The sequence below is a fragment of the Hypanus sabinus genome, chromosome 6, assembly GCF_030144855.1.
Source record: "Hypanus sabinus isolate sHypSab1 chromosome 6, sHypSab1.hap1, whole genome shotgun sequence".
Taxonomy (NCBI): Eukaryota; Metazoa; Chordata; class Chondrichthyes; order Myliobatiformes; family Dasyatidae; genus Hypanus; species Hypanus sabinus.
In genome coordinates, this window is record NC_082711.1 from 10851458 (window position 1) to 10878305 (window position 26848).

The 26848-nt window shown below is 47.6% G+C and overlaps 2 protein-coding genes across 11 annotated transcripts in view; one reads left to right on the plus strand and one right to left on the minus strand.

Annotated features, from left to right (window-relative positions):
- The first annotated feature begins 340 nt into the window (after nt 1-340).
- Nucleotides 341-19581, plus strand: gfus.1 (GDP-L-fucose synthase, tandem duplicate 1). Of its 2 annotated transcripts, none has more exons than XM_059971693.1 (11): nt 341-424; nt 1220-1373; nt 4149-4263; nt 6961-7089; nt 7986-8059; nt 8161-8294; nt 9912-9976; nt 11079-11145; nt 16173-16252; nt 17472-17571; nt 18944-19581. In XM_059971693.1, exons 2-11 carry the CDS (start codon nt 1222-1224, stop codon nt 18997-18999), a joined length of 972 nt encoding a protein of 323 aa, XP_059827676.1. In that variant the 5' UTR covers nt 341-424; nt 1220-1221; the 3' UTR covers nt 19000-19581. The 2 variants fall into 2 exon arrangements, with proteins under 2 accessions (XP_059827676.1, XP_059827678.1); XM_059971695.1 differs by lacking the exon at nt 341-424 and adding an exon at nt 425-524.
- Nucleotides 19582-20249: 668 nt separating this feature from the next.
- The window catches only part of bmb (brambleberry), a 103009-nt gene continuing 96410 nt past the window's right edge, over nt 20250-26848 (minus strand). For 7 of the 9 annotated variants that reach the window (XM_059971686.1, XM_059971692.1, XM_059971689.1 and 4 more), the window contains 3 exons: nt 25053-25240; nt 23558-23646; nt 20250-22069 (listed from right to left, as the gene is read on the minus strand). In XM_059971686.1, coding sequence (XP_059827669.1) covers nt 21946-22069; nt 23558-23646; nt 25053-25240 — 401 coding nt within the window. In that variant the 3' untranslated portion in view covers nt 20250-21945. Of the gene's footprint in view, nt 22070-23557; nt 23965-25052; nt 25241-26848 lie in introns of all 9 variants that reach the window. The other 2 variants (XR_009512559.1, XM_059971691.1) reach the window with 2 other exon arrangements.

The following is a 26848-nucleotide window of genomic DNA, read 5'->3' on the forward strand; positions in this document are numbered from 1 at the left end:
TGAAAGCCATCTGGGCAAGTACACGGACAGGAGGCTTACAGGGCTGTTTGGCCAAGTGCTCTGTGGGGAGGGCTGGAGGGTCTGGTTCTAGGAGCGAGAATATGGATTTGAATGAGTAGTGAACACAGGGGCCGGTGCTTTATCTGAGGCAAGCACTTGCTCCGTCAGGTTGCCGTTATGGGATCTTTCTGTGCAGACTGATTCCTGTTTCATCGGCGACTGTGATCTTTAAAAAATGCATTGGCTGGAAAACAGAGATTTGTAAAAAGCGGCCTTTCGGGGTTGGGCCTGCGCCTGCGCCTGCGCCTGAAAACTACAACTCCCATGGGACACCGCGCGGGGCGCGCAAGTGCGTGAGCGGCGAATCCGGCGATACGTCCGCGTCACGTGGCGAAGCAGGAAGCAGGTCCGGGAGCTGCAGCGGGTAGGTGTGAGGGCTGACAGAGGAGGGAGGCTTGAGGGAAGAGGGAATGAGACGGAGTAAGGAGGTTGTGGGAGAGGAAAGAGAACAAGCTGGCACACAGGTGGGCAAAAAGCGGCATCTCCAGGTGACCACCCATTCCAACTTGACGAGGTCACTCGAGTTGGAGGCTCGGTCTGGGTAGCTTCCAACTTGATGGCATGAACATCGACTTCTGGAAATTTCTACACCCTCCACCCTCTCTCTTTTTCCATTCCCTATTTTGGCTTCCACCTCAACTGGCCATCACCTTCCCTGTCTCCCGTGGTCCACTCTCCTCTCCTATCAGATTCCTCCTTCTCCAGCCCTGTGCCTTTTCTAACTATCACCCCCCAGATTCTTACTTCATCCCCTCTCCCCCACCTACCTGGCTTCACCTATTACCTTCCAGCTCATCCTCCTCCCTCCCCCTCCACATTCTTCCGCTTCCTTTCCACTCCTGATTAAGGGTCTCGGCTCCTCATTCCCCCTAGACCCGCTGCCTGGCCTGCTGAGTTCCTCCAGCGTTGTGTGTGTGGCTCTGGATTTCCAGCATCTGCAGAATCTCTTGTGATTATGATTCCATTCAATATCACTGGTCACCACGCAGTGGGAAGGTGCGCTCGGTCTCTGCCCCTTGTTACCAGTGCAGCCGCTAGTGGGACCAGGCAAATCCAGTGGTGGGCTTTGGAGATTGGGAGGGTGCCAGTGGGTGGAGTGGATGGGAGTGTGCTTGTCTCCATGGAGAGCCCGATGTCCCTCCTCCTCCCCTTCCTCCAGGGATGAGCGGTGGAGCCGGGCCGCACCCCCGGCGGGTGCTGGTGACTGGGGGTTCCGGGCTGGTGGGCCACGCCCTGCAGCAGGTGGTGAGCGAAGGAAAGGAGCTGACCAGCGAGGAGTGGATCTTCCTGTCCTCTGCCGACGCTGACCTGACGTAAGTCTGGGTGGGGAGAGGGGACAGCGTTCGTTGTGTGGGGGTGAGGCACTAGCTGAGGGCAACTGTAGGGGAGGGGTATGGAGACGTGGAGAGGGGTGGTGGGGTAATGCTTTGGGACAATGAATGCCTGGTGGCCCAGCCCTCATAGGGTGCAGGAGGTATTCGCCTCCAGCAGTCCACTCGGCCTATCGCCTGGATCCCATCCCCCCTCCCCCGCTGCGCCAAGCCTCTTAGTGGTAACCCTTGGGTCGTGGGGTTAGTGGTTGTTGGTATGGTGGTAGAGTGATACAGCAGGCCAAAAGGCCATTCAGCCCAATATGTCTATACTACATTGTATGTGAACTGGTCCCAATTGCCCTGTTGACCCATAACCCTCTAAACCTTCCCTATCCATACTCTTGAGAAGTACCTTTTGAAACCATTTCCTTTGGCATCTCATTCTGTAAACCCAACACCCTCTGTGAAGAAATTGCCCCTCAAATTCCTTTTAAATCTCTCCCCTCTCACCTTAACCCTGTGCCCTCTAGTTTTTGGTTCCCTTTTTCCTGGGGAAAGGTCTGAGTGCTCTGCTCCTCCTCAATTTCTACGTGGTTACAGGGTCACCACTCAGTTTTCTAAGCTCGACGCTTGCTCAGCCTCTCCCTGGACCTCGAGTCCTGGTGACATCTTGCTATTCTCGCCAGCTCACTGGCATCCTTTAAACAGGGTGACCAAAACTACACACGACTATCTCATGTGTGGCCTCTGCCACTGCAGTGTAGCATCCCGGCTCCTGTACTGAGCACCCTGGTCGATGAAGCCCCTACACCTTCACTGACCTGTCCACCAGCAGCCTCTTGAACCAGAGGGACAACTTCACTCATGCCAGTCCTGCCGAAGGGTCTCGGCATGGACACTGCCTGGCCTGCTGAGTTCCTCCAGCATTTTGTGTGTGTTCCCACAATCTATGGACTCACCTTCAAGGTCTCTACATCACATGTTCTCAATATTTATTGTTCTTTTTGTATTTGCACAGTTTTGCACATTTTTTGTGTGTCTTGCAGTCATTCATTGATTCTATCGTGTTTCCATTGTATTTACTGTGAATGCCTGCAAGAAAATGAGTCTCAGCGTAGAGTATGGTGACAAAAATGTTCTTTGAATTCTGATCTACTTCATACCCGTGACTCCACTTACAGGGAATCATTTACTCTTCGGCCTGTTCTCTGTTCTGCAACCCTACCCATTGTCTAGCCATTCACAATGAAAGTCCAGCCCTCCTTTGACAATACCGGAATTAAACTCCATTTGCCAGTCCTTGGCCCACGTAGACATCTGATCAAGATTTCCCTGTAATTATAAAGATTAGCTTTACTTGTCACATGTCACAGCATAGTGAAATGTGTCCGCTGTGTCAACGATTTCAGTTGGAGGTTGTGCTGGGGGCAGTCTGCAAGTGTCTCCATCCTTTCAGCAGCAACGTAACATACCCACAACTTACTAACCAAACCAGTACGTCTTTGGAATGTAGGAGGAAACACACACGATCATAAGGAAAACTTACGCACCCCTTACAGAGAGTGACGGGAATTGAACCCTGATTGCTGGGGCTATACAAACCATTTTGTTAACCACTCTGACAGCCTACTTAAGACCATGAGACAGGAGCAGAACTAGTCCATCCAGCCCACCGAGTCTGCTGCACCATTCCATCATGGCTGACTTATTACCCCTCTTAATCCTATTTTCCTGCCTTCTTCCTGTAACCTCTGATGCCCTGACTAATCAAGAACCTATCAACCTCCACTTCAAATATACCCAGTGACTTGGCTTCCACAGCTGCCTGTGGCAATAAATTCAAACGATTTGCTGTTCGTCGTCCTCTCTGTTCTAAAGGGGTGCCCTTCTATTCTGAGGCTGTGCCCTCTGGTCATAGGCTCCCCCAGTGTTAGAAACATCGTCTCTACATCCATTCTATCTAGGCCTTTCAATACTCGATAGCTTTCGATGAGCTCCCCCAGCATTGTAAACTCCGCTGAGTACAGGCCCAGAGCCGTCAAACGTTCCTCATGCTTGGCTGTCAATGATTCTACCTATTTTAGTGTCACCACAAACTCTTTAATGTTCTTCCATCATTACTGTTTTATCTTGTCTCAACTCAATGCACTGAGTAATGAATTATTCAGTGTGCAAGACAAGCTATCTCGGTACATGTGATGATAATAAACTACATCCAATTACACCTTCTCGTCTTAATCCTTGAAACAGATGACAAACAACCGTGGGCCCAGGTACGGGAACAGTTTATCACCCTACAACTATCAGGTTCCTAAACTTCACTTGCCTCCTCTGAACTGATTCCACAACCTACAGGCTCACTTTCAAGGGCTTTTTACCACTCATCATTACTTATATTTGCACATTTTAGCTTCTGCTTTTATCCGTCGTTTATGCATAGTTTTTTTGTAAATCTTTCTATATTAATTTATTTTACTGTGAATGCCCACAAGGAGATGAATCTCTGGGTAGTATATGCTGATGTATACATAACTTGCTAATAAGATTACTTTGAACACCAGTCCAGTCCAAAACAACCTGTCACCATCCCTCTCTGCTTCTCGCTATCGAGCCTTTGGCACCTTAGCGTGTTCCTTGGTGTCCGCTTCCGGTGGAGGACGGGTTTTCCCATGGTGGGGGCAAGTGTGGGGTGGGAGGGTCTGCGGTGCTGCCTGTGGCATAGCTGGTCAGGGGTACCGTGGCAAATGCCTCTGCTCTCTATCTCCCCCGGTGCAGGAAGGCAGCAGAGACCAGGGCAGTGTTCGCTCGCTGTCAGCCCACCCACGTCATCCACCTTGCTGCCAAGGTGGGAGGGCTCTTCCACAACATGACGCACAACCTGGACTTCTGGGTGAGTAATGATCCCGTGGTGGAGTGAGAGGGAGGTCTCCAACCATGGGGAAGGCCTGGATATCAGGGTTTAACCTCAGAATAAAGGAACCTGCTTTTGGATGACCATAAGACATCAGGGTAGAATGAGAGCATTCGGCCCATTCCATCCCTGCTGATTTATTATCCTTCTCACCTCCATTCCCCTGCCTTCTCATACAACACGGAGCAGAAGAGCACAGCACAGGCCCTTTGGTCTGGGATGTTGTATTGATCTTTAATGTCCATGATCAATCTAACCCTTCCCACCCACACAGCCCTGCATTTTTCCATCATCCATGTACCAATTCAGAGCCTCTGAAATGTCGCTAAAGTATCTGCCTCTACCACCCCAGCAACGTGTTCCACACATCTACAACTCCGTATTTTTTTAAAACTTGCCTCTAACATTCTTCCAATCACCTCAAAATTATGCCCCTCCCCCATATTCATGAGGGTGTCATGGGTCTCCCTGTGACCTTTGACACCCTGCCTAATTAAGAACCGATCAATCTCCACTTTCGACACACCAGTGACTTGGCCTCCAGTCACCTGTGGCAAAGAATTCCCCCGATTCACCTCCCTCTAGCTAAAGGAATCCCTCCTCATCTCTCTTCAGAAAGGGAAGTCCCCTGGTCCCAGCCATCCTCTCCATGGCCACCTTTCATCGTTCGGTAGGGTTCACAGTCCCAGTGGAGTGAAGAGCTCTGTGTATGGCAGATCTAAGAGGTTATCATCACATCAGGGTATTCCAGAACTAACACTGACATATGTCATGAAATTTGTTTTGTGGCAGCAGTACAGTGCAAGACGCAAGAAATATTTCTTTCCGATATTTTTAATTTACATATAAGAATACAGAGTAGAAGAGAAAATGTACATCAATACATTATGCTAAATCGCATATAGACTCCTTATCCTATATTCATACAGATTGATTAAATCGTAACATTGAAATATACTGATTTTATTGTATTAAAATAAATCTAACTCTCTACCAAGACTGAAGCTGATTAGTAAAGATTAGCTGATTAGTAATGCTGTGCTTTAACAGCAAATCAAAGGTTTTAAAAATAATTCAAAAAAGGTCCCCACAATGTTTGAAAGTCTTGGCTAGATTCAGAGATTGAATATCGAATCTTCTCTAAATTTAAACACGACATCACATCATGTAACCGCTGGGTGTGAGTAGGAGGGGCCGCATCTTTCCATTTAAGCAAGAGCATCCTTCTGGCCGGAAGAGAAATAAAAGCCAAAATGTGAAAGTCAGATGACTCCAAAATAATATCCTTTCCTCCAACAATACCAAATAAAGAGGTCAAAGGATTAGCCTTAAAGTTTACTCTGAAAAGTATCGAGAAAATTTGAAATACCTCTTTCCAATATTTTCCAAGACTCGGACATGTCCAAAACATATGAATGAGTGAAGCTTCTCCATTATTACATTTATAACAATACGGAGATGTATCTAAATAGAAATGAGACAGCTTATCCTTGGTCTTATGGACCACTTTAAATTGTAGGAGAGAGTGGCAGGCACATAACCAATTAAAAAATTTGATTCCAAGTCTCCTCAGAAATTGAAGTCTGTAAATCTTGTTCCCAAAGATTTTTAATTTTATTTAAAGGAACACTTTTAATTCCCAACAGCATATTATAAATATTAGATATAGATCCATTATAAAAAGGTTTTAAATTAAAAATTACATCTAGTAGATTCTTATCAGGATTCTTAGGAAATGTACTTATTTGAGACCATATAAAATCTTATTTGTAGGTATCAAAAAAAATGAGATTTGGGTAAACTATATTTAGTTGACAGTTGTTCAAACGAAGACTTCCCTCTACAAGCAAGTCCTGAAACAATTAATACCTAAACTATCCCATTCTTTAAAAGCCACATCAATCACAGAGGGTTTAAAAAAACATTAGAACAAAAATGGAGCTCAAAATAGAAAATCTCAATAAGCCAAAGTATTTTCTGAATTGTATCCAAATTCACAAAGTGTGTTTAACTACCAGGTTATCAGTTAATTTACTCAGAGACAGTGGGAGTGAGGATCCAAGAACAGAAGTTAAGAAATATATACAGTGCAAAAAGAGAGCAAAATAGTGAGCTTGTGATCATGGACTGCTCGTAGGAGCAGAGTTAGGCCATGATCTCTGCCAGTGGTGAGGGGCCTGAGTGATAGGGGCTGCCTGTTGACAGTATCGCTGCTGGAGGTGGGAGTGGGGTAGTGCCCGTGATGCAACTGGCTGTGTCTCCATACCAGACTGTGTGTTGGGGGGGGGGGGTGGGTTCCTGGGTTTCAATCCAGCAATGGAGGGGATTCACACGGGTACTGCTCAGGCACAAGAGCAAGGCTCGGAGAGTTTGGGCTGGGACGGGACGGGACTTCATTCTTTCCAAGAATGGGTTTGGTTTAGGTGGATGGGTGAGTGGGGGTGAAGTTGGAGAGGGGGAATTGAGGAAATGGTGTGGAGCTTGGGTTGCGGAGGAGGCAGTTAGTGGGATAGGTGGGGTTGGGATGGAGTTGGGTTCGGGAGGGGGCATTGCAGAGGCAAGAGTCGGCCGGAGAGGAGGATGGAGGGGGTGAGTGGATCGGGTTGCTGCAAGGGGTCTGGGTGGACCCAGGTGGACGTGCCCCCCAGGACTGACCTCCTGTGTACCCATTCCCAGCGGCAGAACATACAGATAAACGACAACGTCCTGCAGATGGCCCACGAACACGGAGTGTCCAAGGTTGTCTCCTGCCTCTCTACCTGCATCTTCCCTGACAAGACCACCTACCCCATCGACGAGACCATGGTGAGTTCCAAGTCCCCACTGCCCCTCCCTCACACAGCTTTCTGTGGTGCATCAGTAGTAACTGGTGAAGGACAAAGGGTCGTACTGAATTACTTCAGCTCCTGAAGTAGAGGTCCTGACATTAGAACATTTAAATCAGAATCAAGATAAATATCACGGGACATGTCGTGGAGTTTGTTATGCAGCAGCAGTACAATGTTTACAATAAACTAATATACACTAACTGTACTTTACAGCTTTTATTGAAACTTTATATTGCTATGTTGTAATAATACATTTAAAAAGTTAAATAATAGTACAAAAAGAGAAGAAAAAAGTAGTGAAGTAGTGTTCACGGGTTCAGTGTCCATTCAGAAATCGGAAAGCAGAGGGGAAGAGGCTGTTCCTGAATCGTTGAGTGTGTGCCTTCAGGTTCCTGTACCATGATGGAGAAGAGGGCTTGCCCTGGGTGATGAGGGTCCTTAATGATGGACACTGCCTTTCTGAGGTACCGCTCCTTGAAGGTGATTTGGATACTACGGAGGCCAGTGCCCATGAGGAGCAGACTGAGCTCTCAACTTTCTGCAGCTCACTTCGATCCTGTGTATGCCCCTCCCTTGCCCCCATCCTAGACGGTGATGCAGGGCACATCAAGACGTATAGAACATAAAGCAATACAGCTCTGGAACAGGCCATTCGGCCCACAGTGCTGTGCTGAACCAGCTAAAAGGCAAATCTAAACCACCCAAACACTAATCCCTCGTGCCTACACAGTCTTTGATCTTAGAGCATGTTAAAACCCCAGCAGCACATCGTGGGGGCAGAAGAGCCTGTACTGTTTCTGTTCTAAATAGTTGTAGATATCTATACCAGGGGACTGGAAGCTCCCTACCATGACCTCTCTCTCTCTCGTTTAGATACACAATGGGCCTCCACACAGTTCCAATTTTGGATATTCCTATGCCAAGCGCATGATTGACGTTCAGAATCGGTAATCATTGCTTGTTTGTGTCTGTGCTCTCGTCTCCTGCCGCCTGCCCTCCTCGCCCCTGTGCCTGCCCCGTCCCGTTAACTGTCTGACCACTTTTGCAGGGGCTACCATGAGCAACATGGCCGCATGTTCACGGCGGTGATCCCCACCAACGTCTTCGGCACTCACGACAACTTCAACATCGAGCAGGGCCACGTCTTACCGGGGCTGATTCACAAGACCTACTTGGCACAGAGTTGAGTCTTGGCTGTCGGTTGTTATTAGTGTCTGCACATAAGTATGAAGGGTAACCCTTTCCTCTCTGCCTTCTGGCCTTTCATTTTCTGTCCCGTTTGGGGAGAATGGTTTATTGTTGTCACAGCTCAAGCACCACAGCACATAAATGGTCCCTTTGGCCCATCTAAAATGTGATAGCCTGTTCCCTTCTACCTGCATCCAGGCCATATCCCTCCCATCCATATACCTATCCAAACCTCACATAAGTGTTTCAATCGAACCACCATCCACCATTTGCACTGGCACTTTGCACCATCCTCTGACTGAAGAAATTCCCTACCAGGTTCCCCTTAAACATTCCACTTTTCACCCTAAATCTATAACCTCTATTACCAGTCCCTTTCCAACCTTGGTGGAAAAAGCCTGCAAGCATTCACCCTATCAAATCTTCCCCTATTCTCCTGCGCTGCGGGGAGAAAAGTCCTAACCTGTTCAACTTTACCCAGTAGTTCTGGTCCTCAAGTCCTGACCACGTCCTTGTAAACTTCTCCTGCACTCCTTCGACCTCATTGATGTCTGTCCAGAAATGCACACCATTCTCGGAATTAGGCCTCACAATGTCTTGTACAATTTCAACATAACGTCCCATCTCCTGTACTCAGTAGTTTGATTTATGAAGGCCAATGTGCCAACAGCTTTCTTTACGACCCTGTCCACCTGTGATGCCACTTCCAATGGATTATGGGCCTGTGGTCTCGGATCATTTTGTTCTGCCGCACTCCTTCCGTGTCAGGTGCAACCTGGTCGGTCCTCCCAAAACCCCTCACATTTGTCCCACGTTTTAGCTCATTTATCCCTCTGCGAGCTCTCCTGGTCTGCCTCGCTGTGCACTACACCCCCAATCCTGGTGTCATTGCAAACTTGTTGATCCAGTTAACCACACGATCATTGAAAGCATGAGTAGAGATGGTCATCAATAATGGACCCAGCACTGAGCTAACGGTGAAAATCTTTTAATTGTGTGTCACTCAGACAGAATATTCCCTGTGGGGTGGCCCAGAAGGGAAATGGTGCAGAGTGAAGTGTTGCAGTTACAGAGAGCGCAGTGCGGGGCCAGGCTGAGGTAGACTGAGCTAACTAGAGTCTGATAACACCGGGATGGATTTGGTCCTTGAGCCTGGTGCTACGAGCTTTCAGGCTTTCGTATCTTCTGCCCACTGGGAGAGTGTCCTGGGGTCTGTGATTACACTGGCTGCTGTACTGAGGCAGTGAGAAGTGTAGACGGGGGAGGCTGGTCCCTGTGTGCTCTGAGCTCTCCACAACTCTCTGCAGTTACGCAGAGCATTGCCACACTAATCCATCCAGGATGGTGCATTTCTACAGATTTGTGAGGGTCAATGAGGAAGTGTTGAAATGTGTCTGGCAATGTGGCATTTTAACTTTTGCTGAATGCCACCAGCCTAGGGCTGTTAAAGAGTGGGTGGCGGGGGGGTTGCCATCCCATCCCCCCCCTCCCTGTCTGTGGAGAAAGGGAGGGTGTAAGGGCAAGTCTGGTCTGGGTTTGAGTGAAGAGGGAGCCGGCCCTGTGGGCGGATCCAGCCTGGCTCTAACCTTTTTCTGTTTGCTTCACTTGCAGAGAACAACACCCCCCTGGTGGTGTGGGGCTCGGGAAAGCCTAGGCGACAGTTCATCTATTCTCTGGTGAGGAGCTGGGCTCAGCAGCAACTGGGGTTGTGGGGCAGCTCCCGGGTCTCCCAAGGGGGAAACACCCTCTCCTCCCCACACTCTCTGGAGCCATGTCCCAGGGTCCCCTCACTACACCCCCTTCCCCCAATACCATTCCGGGAGTCAGTCAGCTTGCGTATTACTTACAGATACAGTGTGGTCATCCCTTGGAGCTCATGGGAACCCACTGACGGGTACGCCTTTGGACTGTGGGAGGGAAGCCACACGGAGACTCCTCGCAGAGGATGCCGGGACTGAACTCCGATCTCCCCACCCCTCTCAAGTGAACAAGTCCAGTCCCGGGGATGAGGCTGGCCACCCGGGTCCATTTCCCACCACTGTCCGTTCTCCCAGGTTTCCTCTCGCAGTCGCTCCCTGTAAACTGTGCTGTGACTTGGGCTTGAAGGGTTTGCTCTGTGCTGTATCTCAGAGAGCGAATCATAGCATCACAGTGTGAATACAGGCCCTTCGGCCCACTGATCCCATGCTGGGTACCAATCATCCATTTACATGAATAGCATTTTACTTCCCCCCGCTCACCATTCTCCCACTCATCCCCACCCTGGGCAATATAGAGCAGACATTCCAAGCCATACAGTCAAAGCAGTGCAGAAGGCCTTTTGGCCCAACTCACCCATGCTGACCAACGTGTCTACCTAAGCAAATCCCTTTTGAAAATTACAGCACAGGCCCTTTGGCCCACAATGTTGTGCCAACCCATTAACCTACTTTCAGAACTAACCCTTGCCTTACCATAGTCTTCCGTTTTTAGTTCATCCATTGCCTCTTCAAGCCCATTCCAAATACCTACCATTCTCTGTGGAGGTGGGGTCGAACTTGCCTCTAACATCTTTGAAATTACCCTCTTTCCTTAAATGCATGCCCTCTGGTATTTCAACCCTGGGAAAACATACTGTCTGCCTACCCTATCTATGCCTCTCAATTTTAGAGACCTCCATTTCCACCCTGGGAAGAGTCACTGGCTGCCCACTGAATTGATGCCTCATCAACTTGTACACCGCTATCAGGGCTCATCCACAGTGGGTTTCTGGCTAACGGTGGTTCCCTTCTCTTCCAGGATTTAGCTCGCCTCATCATCTGGGTCCTGAGGGAATACCAGGAGACCGAGCCCATCATACTGTCAGGTGAGCGGCTCTCCATGAAGGATCCTACGCCCCTCTCACCGTTTCTGAGGCGCTATACAAATGCAGGCCCCCGCAACATCAGGTCCACTCTCTTTCCCTCTTCCTTTCCCCCTCCCATGTCCGTCAGATATTCCTGTCAGCATTCCGTGTGTCCTCTTGTTTGGAGCTGTGGTGTATGTGGGGGCTTCGGCGGGGGGGGGGGGGTCTTTCCCGTGTGTCCGGACAGTGTCGGGGGAGGAGGGGGTCTTTCCCGTCTGTCCGGACAGCGTCGGGGGAGAAGGGGGTCTTTGCCCGTGTGTCCGGACAGTGTCGGGGGAGGAGGGGGTCTTTCCCGTGTGTCCGGACAGTGTCGGGGGAGGAGGGGGTCTTTCCCATGTGTCCGGACAGTGTCGGGGGAGGAGGGGGTCTTTGCCCGTGTGTCCGGACAGTGTCGGGGGAGGAGGGGGTCTTTCCCGTGTGTCGGGGGAGGAGGGGGTCTTTCCCGTGTGTCCGGACAGTGTCGGGGGAGGAGGGGGTCTTTCCCGTCTGTCCGGACAGCGTCGGGGGAGGAGGGGGTCTTTCCCGTCTGTCCGGACAGCGTCGGGGGAGGAGGGGGTCTTTCCCGTGTGTCCGGACAGTGTCGGGGGAGGAGGGGGTCTTTCCCGTGTGTCCGGACAGTGTCGGGGGAGGAGGGGGTCTTTCCCGTGTGTCGGGGAAGGAGGGGGTCTTTCCCGTGTGTCCGGACAGTGTCGGGGGAGGAGGGGGTCTTTCCCGTGTGTCCGGACAGTGTCGGGGGAGGAGGGGGTCTTTCCCGTCTGTCCGGACAGTGTCGGGGGAGGAGGGGGTCTTTGCCCGTGTGTCCGGACAGTGTCGGGGGAGGAGGGGGTCTTTCCCGTCTGTCCGGACAGTGTCGGGGGAGGAGGGGGTCTTTCCCGTGTGTCGGGGAAGGAGGGGGTCTTTCCCGTGTGTCCGGACAGTGTCGGGGGAGGAGGGGGTCTTTCCCGTGTGTCCGGACAGTGTCGGGGGAGGAGGGGGTCTTTCCCGTGTGTCGGGGAAGGAGGGGGTCTTTCCCGTGTGTCCGGACAGTGTCGGGGGAGGAGGGGGTCTTTCCCGTGTGTCGGGGAAGGAGGGGGTCTTTCCCGTGTGTCCGGACAGTGTCGGGGGAGGAGGGGGTCTTTGCCCGTGTGTCCGGACAGTGTCGGGGGAGGAGGGGGTCTTTGCCCGTGTGTCCGGACAGTGTCGGGGGAGGAGGGGGTCTTTCCCGTGTGTCGGGGAAGGAGGGGGTCTTTCCCGTGTGTCCGGACAGTGTCGGGGGAGGAGGGGGTCTTTGCCCGTGTGTCCGGACAGTGTCGGGGGAGGAGGGGGTCTTTCCCGTGTGTCCAGACAGTGTCGGGGGAGGAGGGGGTCTTTCCCATGTGTCCGGACAGTGTCGGGGGAGGAGGGGGTCTTTGCCCGTGTGTCCGGACAGTGTCGGGGGAGGAGGGGGTCTTTCCCGTGTGTCCGGACAGTGTCGGGGGAGGAGGGGGTCTTTCCCGTGTGTCCGGACAGTGTCGGGGGAGGAGGGGGTCTTTCCCGTGTGTCCGGACAGTGTCGGGGGAGGAGGAGGGGGTCTTTACCGTGTGTCGATCAATTGTTAGAGGACAGTGTAATTTAGCCTTTCTCAACCTTTTTGCCCTGCAGGAACTCTTGAAATAATTTTCAGGTCTCAGGGAACTCAGGCATGAAAATTATTTTATCTACAGCTCACGGGACATTAGCGTGATCATCAAGTTGTAATCCGAAAATAGTTGTCAGTAGTCTTTTGAGTAGGGTGTTAATTTTTCAGTCAACCTTTCTTGGAAAAATAAAACAGATAGTTAATCTTGCCCTACTTTTCTTGAAATTAATCTCTTCCTTTCCCTTTCATAAATTTTAAAAACCCATAAGGCAAACAATAAATTTCTGTTAAATAACTGACTTAAACCAAAACGGGATTTAATTTTTCTAAATGTAAGCTCAGTAGATTTAGTTTGAATAAAGGTTGTAAATTGATTGCCAATAAAGTTCCATGTTGTAAATAGTATTAATTACAATGTTAAATAGTAAAGTTACTAAAAACCATAAGCCAAAGCAATATGGATAAAAAACTTAGTCTGACAATTTTATACAAGGCTTTGAAAAAGCATTTTCTTACTAAGTGACATGATCAGGCTCAAATCTCGGCCTAGCATCTGAAACCTGTGCTTGGTTTTTGCTGCACAAACACTCAATTCTGGGCCGAACTTGAAATCGGTGCACACAGATTTCACCTTCAACTGAAATGAGACAACTTCTATCCTTGCTCTTGATGTTTGTTGAACAAGAAAAAGCTTGCTCACACATGCAAAAAGTTGAAAACTGCAGCAAAATGTTCATTACTCTCCTATGAAAGGCAGGATACCCTTCTTTCACAGAAATCCAGAACTTGTCCAGGGGCGGGTCAGTAAATCTCATCTTGAGTGCACGGTCAGAGTGCTTCCTGTTCTCTCACAGTCAAGTCCATCACCCAGTCATACACTGCTGTTGAAAGGGAGGAAAAATACTGTTCAGTTCTGTGCAGTTCTTCCAGTTAGTTTTCAGTAAAACTTGAGACTTCCTGATCCTTCCCCACTCTCAAGCCCAAACAGCAGTGGGAACATCTTCTGCAACATGATTTTTCCAGATATTCAGTTTCCTTTTAAATCTAAGAATCTTGTTAGTTGGAGTCAAAACATTTTCTCCGGGGGCTCGAGAGACTTGTTCAACTGGTTTATATGGTGAAAAGTATATGTTAAGTAGGATCATTTCTGTAGCCATTCTTCGTCTTCAAAGCACTCAGCAAAATCTGGTCTACTGTTTTCTTGAAAGTACTCCTGCAATTCATCTCTCGGCTCAAACACCCTGTTGGGAACTCTCCTGCTAAGCCACTGGATTTCTGTATGTAGCAGGAGATTGATGTGCTCTTTTCCAGGTTTTCAGCTGTTTTTAAACATTCTGGAGTTAATCATTTTCGTAGCATTATCCAGAATTTTTTCATTTTATCTCCAAGAGTTTTTGACATCAGCATCTCTGTGAAGAAAGCAGTATGTTGTAACAACGTCAGGACTTTCTTTTTTTAAACGAGAGAAATGAAACCGCTCATGGGGCTCCATCATAGCAGATGAAAATGCAGACCTTTTGTTTTCCAGACATGAAGACAAAACATTAAATATATCTTGACCTTTGCTCGTTTCAGGCAGCTCTTTGCAACAGAAAACTTTTTCTTGAATTTCACCATGATTTACAAATCTTTCAAATGCTATAACATGATACTTATTGACACATCAACCTGGATAGAGAAGCTGTTGTTTTTCAGTTTATCACACAAGACCTCTTCAGCATCGTGACATATCAACTTATCGTGCTGTTTTTGAGAGCGGCTGCCATCTCACCCAAACTAAGACCGTGCAAGAGCCTGTTCTCGAGCTGCCGTGTGCAGCCGACTGCTCACACAGGACGAGCTACAGGCTGCAGTCACACTTCGCCAAGTCTGCAAGAGCTTTCAGGTTAATTGTCCATCTGAAGTAAACAATGATCCTCCAGGTGGTCAGGGCTGCCGTTGTCACAATACCGCTATGCGGTTCCGAATCCTCGGTCTTGTACCGTGAGCAAATCCGGTTGTTTGAGCACTTCCACCAGCGCTGCCTCCGCTCCATCACGGGAATCAGCTGGCGGGATCATGTCTCCAGCAACGAGGTCCTGGAGAGGGCTCAACCCTCGAGCTTTGCAGCTCAGGCACTCCGCTGGCCAGGCCACGTGTCCCGCACGGACAACAGCAGGTTACCGAAAGCTCTACTCTACGGAGAACTCTCTCGGGGCAGGAGAGATCGTGGTGCCCCACGCAAGAGGTACAGAGACCCAATTAAGCAGAAGCGCTCTCAGGCAAATATCGAAGTCAATGAGTGGCAGCAGCCGGCTCGTGACGGAGACAGCTGGAGAACGCTGATCCAGAACAGTGACCGTTGAAGAGGAGATGGAGGAAGGACCCTACTGCCCAAGTGCCCCCATCCAGACTGTTCCCATGTCCCCATTGGTACAGAGTTCAGACCCAGATTTGGTCTCTACAGTCACCAGTGATCTTGCCGTCACTCCTGAGGACTTCTTCCCTCCTCTTCTTCACAAGGGAAGAACCAGCCATAATCATCGTTGAATGTGAAACCTTTTCAATGTCTCAAACTGCATCTTGTCCTAGTGTTTTATCCACTATAATTTTACATGCTGGAGTTAATTAGGTTCTCATCTACTGTGTGACTTTACCTTTTCTGGATAAAAAGTTCTACTCATTAACACTTTTTACTGACTTTATTAACAAAAGCTTTACTCTTTGTTTTGAGATTCCAGTAGTCATTTAAAATCTGTGCTTTTATGTCATATGGCTGTGATTTATAGCCAAGTGTCATTTGAATTTTGCTGGAGCCATTGCTACATTTGTAAGGAGGCACAATGGAATAGGACAACGGATCACCAGTCTGTGAGACCCATTGATAAGTCGCTTTCATTGGCAAGATGGACTTTTCCCTGTGTTGCACTGCTGCAGTGAAATGACTAAGGGTTGTAATTTTAAAGTCACCACATGACTGTCAGATATTAGACAAGGGGCTAATAAAAAATAAAAATGGGTCAGTCCATTCAGCGCTTTGAAAAGACACTTCATGCTCCTCACCCGCCCACTGCCCTCCCCTCCATACAACACTCACCAATTACCAGCCTTCCATTCTCCTCTCCGTGCAATACAGCACTCACCGGTTATCAACAACCTCCGATATCTCATGTCAAAAACTGACGTTCAAAAACTGATGCTTTTTTTAAAAAATCACAATTCTCGCAGAACCCTGGTGTAGAAGGAGTTTACTGTTTCTCTAACCCATGTGAAGGGACTGTTAGAACATCGGTTCCCTTTACTCTGTCCAACCCATGTGGCAGGACAGTGTTCCCCAACAGCCCCAAGCAGGCTGCAGGGGTGATGAACGTCTGGCCCAGTGAACATAATGTTTTTTTGTTTCTGTCCACAGTGGGAGAAGAGGAGGAGGTGTCCATTAAGGAGGCTGCGGAGAGTATTGTGTCGGCCATGGGGTTCAAAGGCGAGGTGGTTGTATCCTTCACTGTGGGTGTGACCCTTGTTCAATGTTCTCATAGGTTTGACCGTGGCTGCTGCTGAATGGGACAGGGTACAGCCCTACCCACTGACTGTCAAGCCTTCTCCTCAGCCAGCACCAGCAGCTCTTTCACTGTTTGTTGGAGTGAATCAGCAGGGTTAGCAGCGTGCACATGCACAGAGCACTGGGAGGTCTCGGCAGGGCAGGCAGCATCTGTGGAAGGAAATGGACTGTTAACGTTTCAGGCAGAGACCCTTCATCCAGACTGGAAAGAAAGGAGCACATGGCCAGTATAAAGAGGTGAGGGGAGGGGAAGGATGGGACGGGTGTGATAGGCAGATGAGGGGAATGAAATGATGGAAGTGACAAAGGACTGAGTGAGATTGAATCTGGGAGGAGAGGACAGTAAATCATGGAATGGGGGGCGGTGGGGGGAAGAGATCTGGGAGGAGGAATGTGTGTGATGGGAAGACAGCTGCTGGGGAAAGAAGCGGTGGGATAAAAGGGTAAAAGAGGAGAGTGGTTACTGGAAGTTGGAGAAATCGACGATTAAAGGTGGGATTAACTTTCTTTGACAATGGATGTTGGAACGTGCAGTGAAAGGTGTCATTTTGTGTCAACGACTGATGCAGTCTGAGGCAGTCTGTAAGTGTTGCCATGTTTCCGGCCCAACATAGCGTGCCCACGATTTACTAATCCTAACCCGCATGTCACTGGAATGTGGGAGGAAACCCACGCGGTCACGGGAAGAACGGACAAACTCCTTACAGACAGCAGTAGGACCTGAGCCCAGGTCACTGGCACTGGCACCCAAACCCCTACGTTACAGTGCTGCCCATCTCTCCACTCGGCATTCTTGTGCTTCTGGTGGGTACGAGCTTTTGCTTCACACACCTGGAGCCCACCACCCCTGTTTAAAACAGAAAGAAACGTACCTCTGATACCCCTCCTGCAATCACCTAACATTTGCCCTGTGATATTAGCCATCACTACCCTGGTAAAAGTCTTGCACACTTCTCATCTCCTTTGCTCTAGTTTCCTCCCACATCCCAATGAGGTGAGTTTGGTGGGTTAATTGTCTGCTGTGAGTAGTCCCTGGGGGGGTCGTTAGTAATGTGGGGATAATTAACCAGGATTAGTGTAGGTAGGTGGGTCAGCACAGGATCAAAGGGCTGATGGGCCCAACTCCGCGATTCTTTAATGCCAAGCCTCCAGTTTGACACAAGCAAGTCCGACGGTCAGTTCAAGAAGACAGCAAGTAACTGCAAGTTGAGGAAGTACCTGCCCGACTTCCAGTTCACCCCCTTCAGCCAAGGTGAGTCACCCCGTCATTTGCCCGTTCTCTCTGTCGCCAGATCCAACCCTGTCCCATGCCACCCCACCCCCTACCTGGCCCACAATACGAGGCGTCTCCCCGTCACAGGACACAGTCACCTGCTTTGGGACATACCAGCAGCTAAAGTGCCCTATTGCCCAACTCGTTTATGCTGTCCAAGGTGCTTACCCTGAGGCTTCTAAACCTTTCCTATCCACGTACCCGTCCACTTGTCTTAATTGTAGCAGCCCCTTCAAAAATCAGGTTCATTCCCACTGACTGGTAGGATGTGAAATTGCTTGTTTAATGGCAGCTGTAAAGTGCAAAGATACAAAAGTTGTGAAATAGTGCAAAGGAAAGAATAATGAGGTGTGTTCATGGATATTTTTGAAGTCTGATGAACATAGCCCCTTCGACCCACAATGTTTTTAACCTACATGAAGATCAATCTCCCACAGAGCCCTCCATTTTTCCAGCATCCATGTTCCTATCTAAGAGCCCAAGCCTCTTCAATATCCCTAATGGAAGCTTCTTCCACCATCTTTGACAGGACATTCCACACAGACACTCTGTTTAAAAAAAAAAGTGACATCCACCAAACAGTCCTCCAATCACCTTAAAACTAAGCCTCCTCTATTAGCCATGTCCACTATCGATGCACCTCTCACCCTCCTACAAGAGCAGAGCCGTAGCTCACTCAGTCAATCCTAAGCAGAACAATATTCCAACTCTTACAACACTTCTAGGAGCTGTGTTGTTCTTACTGACCAGAGCTCAGCCATCAATTTATTATTGTGACAGGTACAGTACAGAATTTCTATTTGTTTGCCCCAAGTATAGCAAAGTAATTAAAAGGGAAACAAAATGCTGAAGGATCTCTGTGTGAAACAGCGACTGTTTATTCATTTCTATAGCTGCTGCCTGACCTGCTCGGTTCCTCCAGCATCTACAGAATCTGTGTTACAGTTGGGGCAGTGATAGAGGCTGCTACATGAGGGATGTTTAGACAGGCACACGAATGTGAGGAAAATGGAAGGATATGGACATAGCGTGGGCAGAGGGGATTAGTTTGCTTCAAAATAAATTTATGATCAATGTCACCATAATTACACAGAGATGCACGGTGGAGCAGTGGAATCAATGAATAGAGCCAGAAGTTCAATTGTCATTCAAGTGTACATAAATAGTTTCAAAACCGCATTCCAAAAGGCTTAAACCCAATGTACAAAAGATGACAAACTGTGCAAATGCAAAAAGAAAAACAAATAACTTCAGGAAATTCTTGCTGTTCTGCTGAAACTTGTGTTTTCATGAAACAAGCAGTTAGCCTGTTTCTCTGCTCAATAACGGACCGTTACTCGTTCTGTTGCAGCTGTCAAAGAGACCTGCGAATGGTTCGTCGCCAATTACGATGCAGCAAGGAAGTGACAGAGGGCCGGCTGCTCATTCACATGGATCTGGGTGTGAAGATAGTTTGGGAATAGATATAGATACAATTCACTCTAGTAACGGGTCTGATCTGAGAAGCAAGCAAGATAGCAAACCCAGGTTTTTCTTGTATGGAATCTTCCAAAACACCCCCCCAAAAAAGACGCCTGCTCTATGCTGCACCTCAGAACAGTCACAACAACTCCGGTCAGACACAGTAGCGCCCCTGCGGAGTGTGGCCGAGAGGGATTTTACTGCCTGCTATCGCCATAATAAAGGGATTATTTAACCCCCTCCTTGTACTGCTCATTCACTGATTTAGTAATGCTGACTCCGTGTAACACTACTCTGGCTGTGGGCTTCACTGTATGGCGGTGCCCACTATCCGCACAGCCCCACCCCTCTGCTCTGAGGGACAATGCAGTCCTAGGGGTGGTGATCAGGCAGTCACTGGAATCTGTGGCTGTTCGGTAATGTTCACCATGCCTTCAGAAGGTTGCTGTTTAAGGGTGGAGCACAATCCTTTTCAGCAGTTCCACTTTTGTATAGGGATTTAAATATTAAATGTTGGTTACCAATCCAGTGTCTGACTTGCCTGAATTTATTTATAGAAACCTTTGGCCCACAAAGCTCTGCCAAACATGTCTTAGAACTACCTAGGCTTTACCTATAGCCTCCATGAGGGACTTAGTCAAAACACATTATTAAAATCCAACACCTTGCCAAAAAACTCAACCAAGTTGGTAAGACACAATCTGCCATAAAGCCATGCTGGCTCACCTTAGACCATGGGTTCCCAAGAATTTTCTCCAGCAATTTCTCTACAACTGACACAAGACTCACCAATCTATAGTTCCCAGGAACTTCCCTTGTTTCCTTCTCAAAGAGAGGTACAACATTTGCCTCCCACCAGTCTTCTGGGACCTCACCTGTGGCTACAGACACTGGACAAGATCTCAGCAATCTCATCTCTTGCCTCCAATACCCTGGAGGTTCACCTACTTAATACTCATCAGGAGGCCCAACATTTCCTGCCCTTGACCTCTAAACACTCCAATGTATTTATATACTCAGCACTGATCTGCTGGTCCTTCACATCCTTTTAGGATGGAATTCATCCAACAATTGAAAGGCCATTCTCAGCTATTGGACTGTGGTGTTGCTCACATGCTGGTCTAGGGCCAGGATGTTGCCAGGCAAAAATTCTTGGGTGTCAACCTCTATTGGAACATCTAAATCCACAGCCAAGGTGTTAGAAAATATACATTTATTACATAATTAAAACATTACACAGGTCCAGCCTGGTGGTAGCCCCTGTTTTACCACAATGAACTGGTTACAGCATGACCACACTTCATAGCCAAGTACCCCATTGGGATTCGAATAGACCCAAAACTGATCAGTTACTAAGATTCCTCCAAAAAGTGTAAAATTGGAGTTCCCCGTTACACAGCATTTTACACAAGGCCAGATACAATCACCAGGGTTTGACCAAAAAGTGAAATTAGGTGTTTAAAATAGGATTTCACGGTACAATTGAACAAAGCAGGCAGATAACAAGGTGGATCACAGTGTCCATGGTACTTGTCTAAATATTATTTAATGACCATAGAACCCAAACAGGTTCGGTTGAGGATTACGTCCAAGCACCAGCTCATTCCAGTCAGTATCAGCAGGTAGGTGTTCAATCCTATATTTATTCAAAGAAACCGCAGAACTGCTCTATGAATTCACAGTGAGAATGCTCCAATACTTTGTTTAGAAATCTTGAAATACAGATCCTCCAAGCTGCCAAACTAAAAATCCTCATGAGGATAGACCTCTATTAAATTGTGTCTTGAAATTTGGTGTTAGGTTGGCAATTCCAACGCGTACCAAGTATTTAATGTCCACAGGGAACACAGTCCAATCGAGGCCAACCTCCTCATGTGCCAGGACACCAACACTTGGATTTTCTGATCCTCGTTGGAGATAAATATTCATCGGTTAGAAACCAGCTTGGCTCTTGTGCATGTTATTAGGACAGTTTTTGCTGTGCAGACTCTGATTTTCTCTTGAGGTGATCTGTTACACAGATGAACACAGAGCCTAGGATCTAAACCTGGGTATTCCCGCCTCTTACAATCCGGCAGAGCACCCAGCCAACGGTGGTGTCAGAGGGGAACAGCAGGGTAGTGACAACTCAGCGAACCTGGATAAACTGTGCCAGCAGCCCGTTTCCTGCGCTTAGTGCTGTTTCAGCTCACCAAGCAACAGATAAATTGCTGGGCAGCAGAGAAAACCAGTTTAAATTGAAAACGAGTCCAAATACACGATTCAAGCCTTCAAAGATTTAAAAAGTATGGAGCACACAGGTAGAGATGTTTCTACAGGCCAAACTCGATTGGCTGTGTAGAAGACACAACTAGTCCTGGTTTGTGTGGGGTTAAACCAGTACATTTAGCATTTTCTACAGATGACAGCCACATTCTTAATTCACTGAAAGAGAAATGTAATTTTGCAACAAGAAGCCAACCAACAGGTTCCTACTGCCCAATCTCCATCTTTCAAAGTACAAAACATTGCCCTGTGCAGATTACCCAAGGGCAGTAACAGTCACCACAGCCATGTTTTAATTTGATACTCAAAAAGGATAAAAATCAGTGATAAAATGCCTTACTGTGATACACTGCAGGTTTGACAGTATTGAGAGATGAAGCTCCACTGCCAGCGATCTTGCTCCAGTGGAGGTTGACTGTTTCCCCAATGCACGGGTTTCACGTAACCACAGTCCTGCTGTCATGTTCAGACCCAGACTGCTGGTGGGTTTACTCAGAGACGTCTGAACAATGTAAATCGATGAACTTCATGAACCTAGACTGCTGGAGTAATTGGTCAGTTTTAAACCACAAAATGGGGATTTTTCAGTTTTACCTCGATGACCACGTAATGCAGGTGGAGATGTACTTAACTGTACGAAGTCTGTCCCAAATTGTGGACTCTGCACAATTCCTGACCTGTGGCTGCTCTATTGCGACAAGGTTGCCCATTCCTGGTAACGCCACTGCACGGTTGTCTCCAAGAGACAGATCTGGCATTAGGAAGGAAAAGTTAATTGTTTTTTCTTTAAACACAGTACATTAAGGTACAGGGTCTTCAGCCCACAATGTTATGACAACCTTTTAACCCGCTCCATATCAATCTAACCCTTCCCTCCCACACAGCCCTGCATTTTACTTTCATCCACATCTTTTCAATATCCCCAACGTATCTGGCTCTACCACTGGCCGGGCAGCGTGACCTGGCTCTACCACCGGCCGGGCAGTGTGACCTGGCTCTACCACCGACCGAGCACCGTGACCTGGCTCTACCACCGACCGGGCACCGTGACCTGGCTCTACCACCGACCGGACAGCGTGACCTGGCTCTACCACCGACCGGACAGCGTGACCTGGCTCTACCACTGACCGGGCAGCATGTTCCACACACCCACTACTTTAAAAAGGGAGAAAACTATCTCTGACATTCCCCCCTATACTTTCCATCCTCCAGCACTTTAAATATGAATTAACTGGGTTACTGTTGAATCAGCCCTTTGCTCCCCGTGTCTATGCCAACTTTTAGTGCCCATTTATACTGATCCCATTTACAGAACATGACCTTCAGCCTTCCGTGTCCTTGAAGATTCAATTGTCACAGTTGATGACAGGATATACAGCATGGAAACGGGACCCTGGTCCAATCAGTCCCGCCAAATCGATTTTGCACTAAATCCTGTGCTAATCTATTTTATTCACCCTGCTAACCCATTCCTAGATTCTGTACCTCTGACACCAAGGCAAGCTGATGTAGCAAACCGCATTTTAGGGATGTGGGAGGAAACTGGATCAGAGGAAACACATGTAGTAGTAGGGGGAGCCGGCAAACTCCACTCAGACAGCGCCCACAATAAGTAATGGAATGTGCTAGCTACAAGATGAGATAGACATTATTTCCTCTGGAGAATCAGAGAAAGAGACGATAGAAATTAATAAAACTGAGAGGCAAAGAGAGTAGATAGTCAGTGTTTCACATGGAGTGGAATTGTCAATTACAACAGAGCATGACGACTGGAATTACAAGGTCACCAGGGAGATTAAGAATGAATTTAGGAGAGCTAAAAGTGGACATGAGAAGGTTTTGGTGAGTAGGATGACGGAAAACCCCGAGGCACTCTATACATAGATGAAGAATGGAGGAGGTTTGAAGTGAGGGTAGGAGGAAATAGGAAATGTGCCTGGAGTCAGAAGTAGGGGAGGTCCTGAATGAATACTTTGCTTCAGTATTCACCAGTGAGAGGAACCTTAACAAAAATGAGGACAATGTAAAGAAACTAACATGCTGGAACATGTTGACTTTAAGAATGATGATGTGCTGATGTTATTTATTCAAGAAAGATAGTAGTGATGATCTGAGAATTATAGACCAATGAATCCTACATCAGTAGTGGGCAAACTATTGGAGAGGATTTATTCACTGCGATTAAAATGTCACCCTTATGGTATTCCTAGATTCGACCTGCACCAAGCCAGGTACTCACCTAGTGCTGGCGGCTGAATCATCATGATTAAAGGTTTCAGCTGCAAGTACACGGGCACAATGTTTGAGATGATGGTCTTCAACTGCAACCTAAAACCAAAGATCAAAGCCGATGCGGAGGCATAATTCAGAGCAGCTGGGCTCACAACCATCTCCTGCAGCCCGAGGCTGGTCCTGTCGGAGTGGCAGTGAATCGTAGGCACACAATGGACACTGAAGTCCCATAGCCTAATGTTTGAAATTCAGCATTAAACTTGTTCACCATTACATCTGGTGGATTTGCAGTCTGGCCTGATATTTCAGTTAGAATACCATAGCGGTTAGCACAGAGCCAGCGATTTCCGATCAAGGTTCAAACCTGCCAGTTTGCACGTTCTCCCGTGACAACGTGGGTTTTCTCTGGGTGCTCTGGTTTACAACAGAACAAACATCAGATTCAGGTCCTTCGGCCCATGATATGCTGTCCCTTAAACCTACTCCAAGATCCACCTGATCCTTTCCTCCTACACAGCCCATAACCCTCTGTTTCTCAATTGTCCATGTGCCTAACTGAGATTCTCTTAAATATCTCTCAGCTGGTGCCTCCATCATCCCCCTCAGCAGTGCAAACCCAGCATCCACCACTGTGTAAACACAAAGGCACCTCAGACTTTTCTTCATTCACCTCCAACAGATGTCCTCTGCTATTGGCCGTTACCACAGTCGTCCTTATCATCTTATACCCCTCTATAAAGTTACCTGTCATCCTCCATTACTCCCAAAACCCTAGTTTGTCCAACCTTTCCTCATAAGGCACATTTTCTAACCCAAGCAGAACGTTAGTAAGTCTCCTCTGCACCCTCTCGAAAGCTTCTGCATCCAGAGTTTTATAGAGCTGCAACATTACCTCATTGCTCTTGAACACAATCCCTCAAATAAATGAAGGCCAGCACACCTTATACTTGTGCAGCACCTTTGAGGGACCTAAGGAGTAGGAGACCAAAATCCCTCTGTTTCTCCATACTGCTAACAATTCAGCCATTAACCTTGTACTCTGCCTTCAAGTCTACCTTCCAGAGGGAATCATCTTCCAGATCGAACTTCATCTATGTCCAAACCCAGCTCTTAATCCTATTAATGTCCTGCTGTGACCTATGACACTATCCAAAATACCACCAACCTTCATGTCATCTGTAAAGTTACTAATTGCATTTTATCCCCTCATAATTTCCAAGTCCATGAACTAACCAATGATCAATTATGCTCTATAAACAACATAAGAGTTAGAAGTTTCCCCAAACACAAGAGATTCTGCATATGCTGGAAATTCAGAGAGGAATAAACAGTCAACATTTTGAGCCAAGGCCCTTCGTAAGAACATCACAGGTTTCCCGACCATTAATTTAAATTAGACTTTAAACCCAGTTTCTAGAAGGGGTGAGTGGTAGCTATGTTTCATTCCTCTCAATTATTGTCTAGATTTATTAATGTTTAAATATAAAACAGCAAGAACATACATTTCTCTCAGCAGCCTCCCATCGAGCAGAGTTGGTCAACCTCGGTCTTTTTTTCAGAATGGGCACTGAACTTGCGGGGATTTTGAAGGAGTACTGCACATGAACTGTAGGCCAGAGCATTGCCTCACCAGGAGCAGTTATTAGTGCACTGCTTCTGATAAAGTCACCATTTTCCAAAGCATACTCTCCTGCAACAGAAGAAATAGGTTAAACAACTCCTGTCTGATCATCCTAATAGTGAAGAGGTCTATATAAATGCATCCTGGTTTAAAACAACTCGTGGAGCAGACTAATTTCTTTAAAGTGGATGGTGAATCTGTGGAATTCAATGCCACACAGCGGTGGACGCCAAGTCACTGGGTACTGTGTATTTAAAGCAGAGGCTGATAGGTTCTTGACTACTAAGGGTGTCAAAGATTACAGGGAGAAGGCAGGAGAATGGAATTAAGAAGGATCAGCCATGATGGAACAGCAGATCAGACTCGGTGGAACGATAAGCCTAATTCTGCTTGTGGTCTTAGAATGAAGAACATTTAAACCACGGATTCCCAACCTTTTTTTTATTTTTAAATGCTGTGGACCCCTACCATTAACCAAGGGGACTACAGACCCCCAGGTTGGGAATCCCTGTTTTAGACCGAAAGAACTGGAACTATAACCAGAGGGGGCCCATGAGATTAACTTCACTCTCTCCACTTTCTTTAAAGATGCAAGACTGAAGGAAGCACATTGAATTGACTCAAGTTGCCTAGTTTCATCCAGGTGAATGAAAGGGTTAAGTGAACTGCAGCTATGAAGTCAGTATCAGCTGCACCTCAGCCGGAATGAGTCACTGTTTAACTGCTTTGTAATACCTCCACCCTTCGTAACTCACAGGGCACCAGCCCTGTAGCTGGACCTTCCTCGGTTTGGAGTTTCTCCTCCCGAGTCACTAGGGGAAAGTAAGGCTCTATCCTTCACCAGTATAACAAAAACAGATTGATCGACCACACACAGGCAAATGGGACTTGCTTGGATGGGCATCTTGGTCAGCAGAGTTAAGGTGGTTGGAGGATTTGTTTTGGCACTGTATTACTCTAACTAGGTAGTGTAGCAGTAAGCACGATGCTATTACAGCTCGGGGCGGAGTTCAGAACTCTGACACTGCAAGAAGTTTGGTCGCCCTTCCCATGAGCGCGGGGGTTTCTTCTGGCATTCTGGTTTCCTCCCACGATCCAAAAAATGTACTGGTTAGTTGGTCATTGCCAACCGTCCCGTGAGTAGGCTAGGGTTAAATAGGTGGGTTGTTGGGTGGTGCAGCTCAAAGGGCCTGTTCAACACTCATCTCTAAATAAATAAAAATAATAAATAAATCCTGCATTCCCAGTGTTGCAAGCTTTATTCTAAGCCTACTTCTTCCTTGAAGATTAAAACTGGCGGCGATTGGGAATAATTCTCACTAGCACCCTCAAGAAATCTAAGTAGAGATCTAAGTTTTCTTGTGATTACAGGCATTGTAATTCATTTCATAAGACAAGGGAGAAGACAAAGAAAGATTACCGGTACCTCTACTTCCTCAGGAGGCTAAAGAAATTTAGCCTGTCCCCTCTGACCCCGACCAACTTTTAATCGGCCGGCGCACCATAGCAAGCATCCTATCTGGCTGCATCTGCTCTGCCCATCACTATGGGAAACTGCAGAGCTGTGAACAAGTCATAGAGCCACCTGCTCTGCCTGGACACTGTCTACACTTCCCACTGCCTCTGTAAAGCAGCCAACATAATCAAAGACCCCTCCCACCTTGAACGTTCTCTCTA

Excerpts from the sequence above, each read along its gene's own strand:
- gfus.1 (XM_059971693.1), top strand. The coding sequence starts at position 1,222 with ATGAGCGGTGGAGCCGGGCCGCACCCCCGGCGGGTGCTGGTGACTGGG. Across the intron at positions 7,090-7,985 it reads ACCCCATCGACGAGACCATG|ATACACAATGGGCCTCCACA; the intron begins GTGAGTTCCAAG and ends TCTCTCGTTTAG. Across the intron at positions 16,253-17,471 it reads GGTTCAAAGGCGAGGTGGTT|TTTGACACAAGCAAGTCCGA; the intron begins GTATCCTTCACT and ends CCAAGCCTCCAG.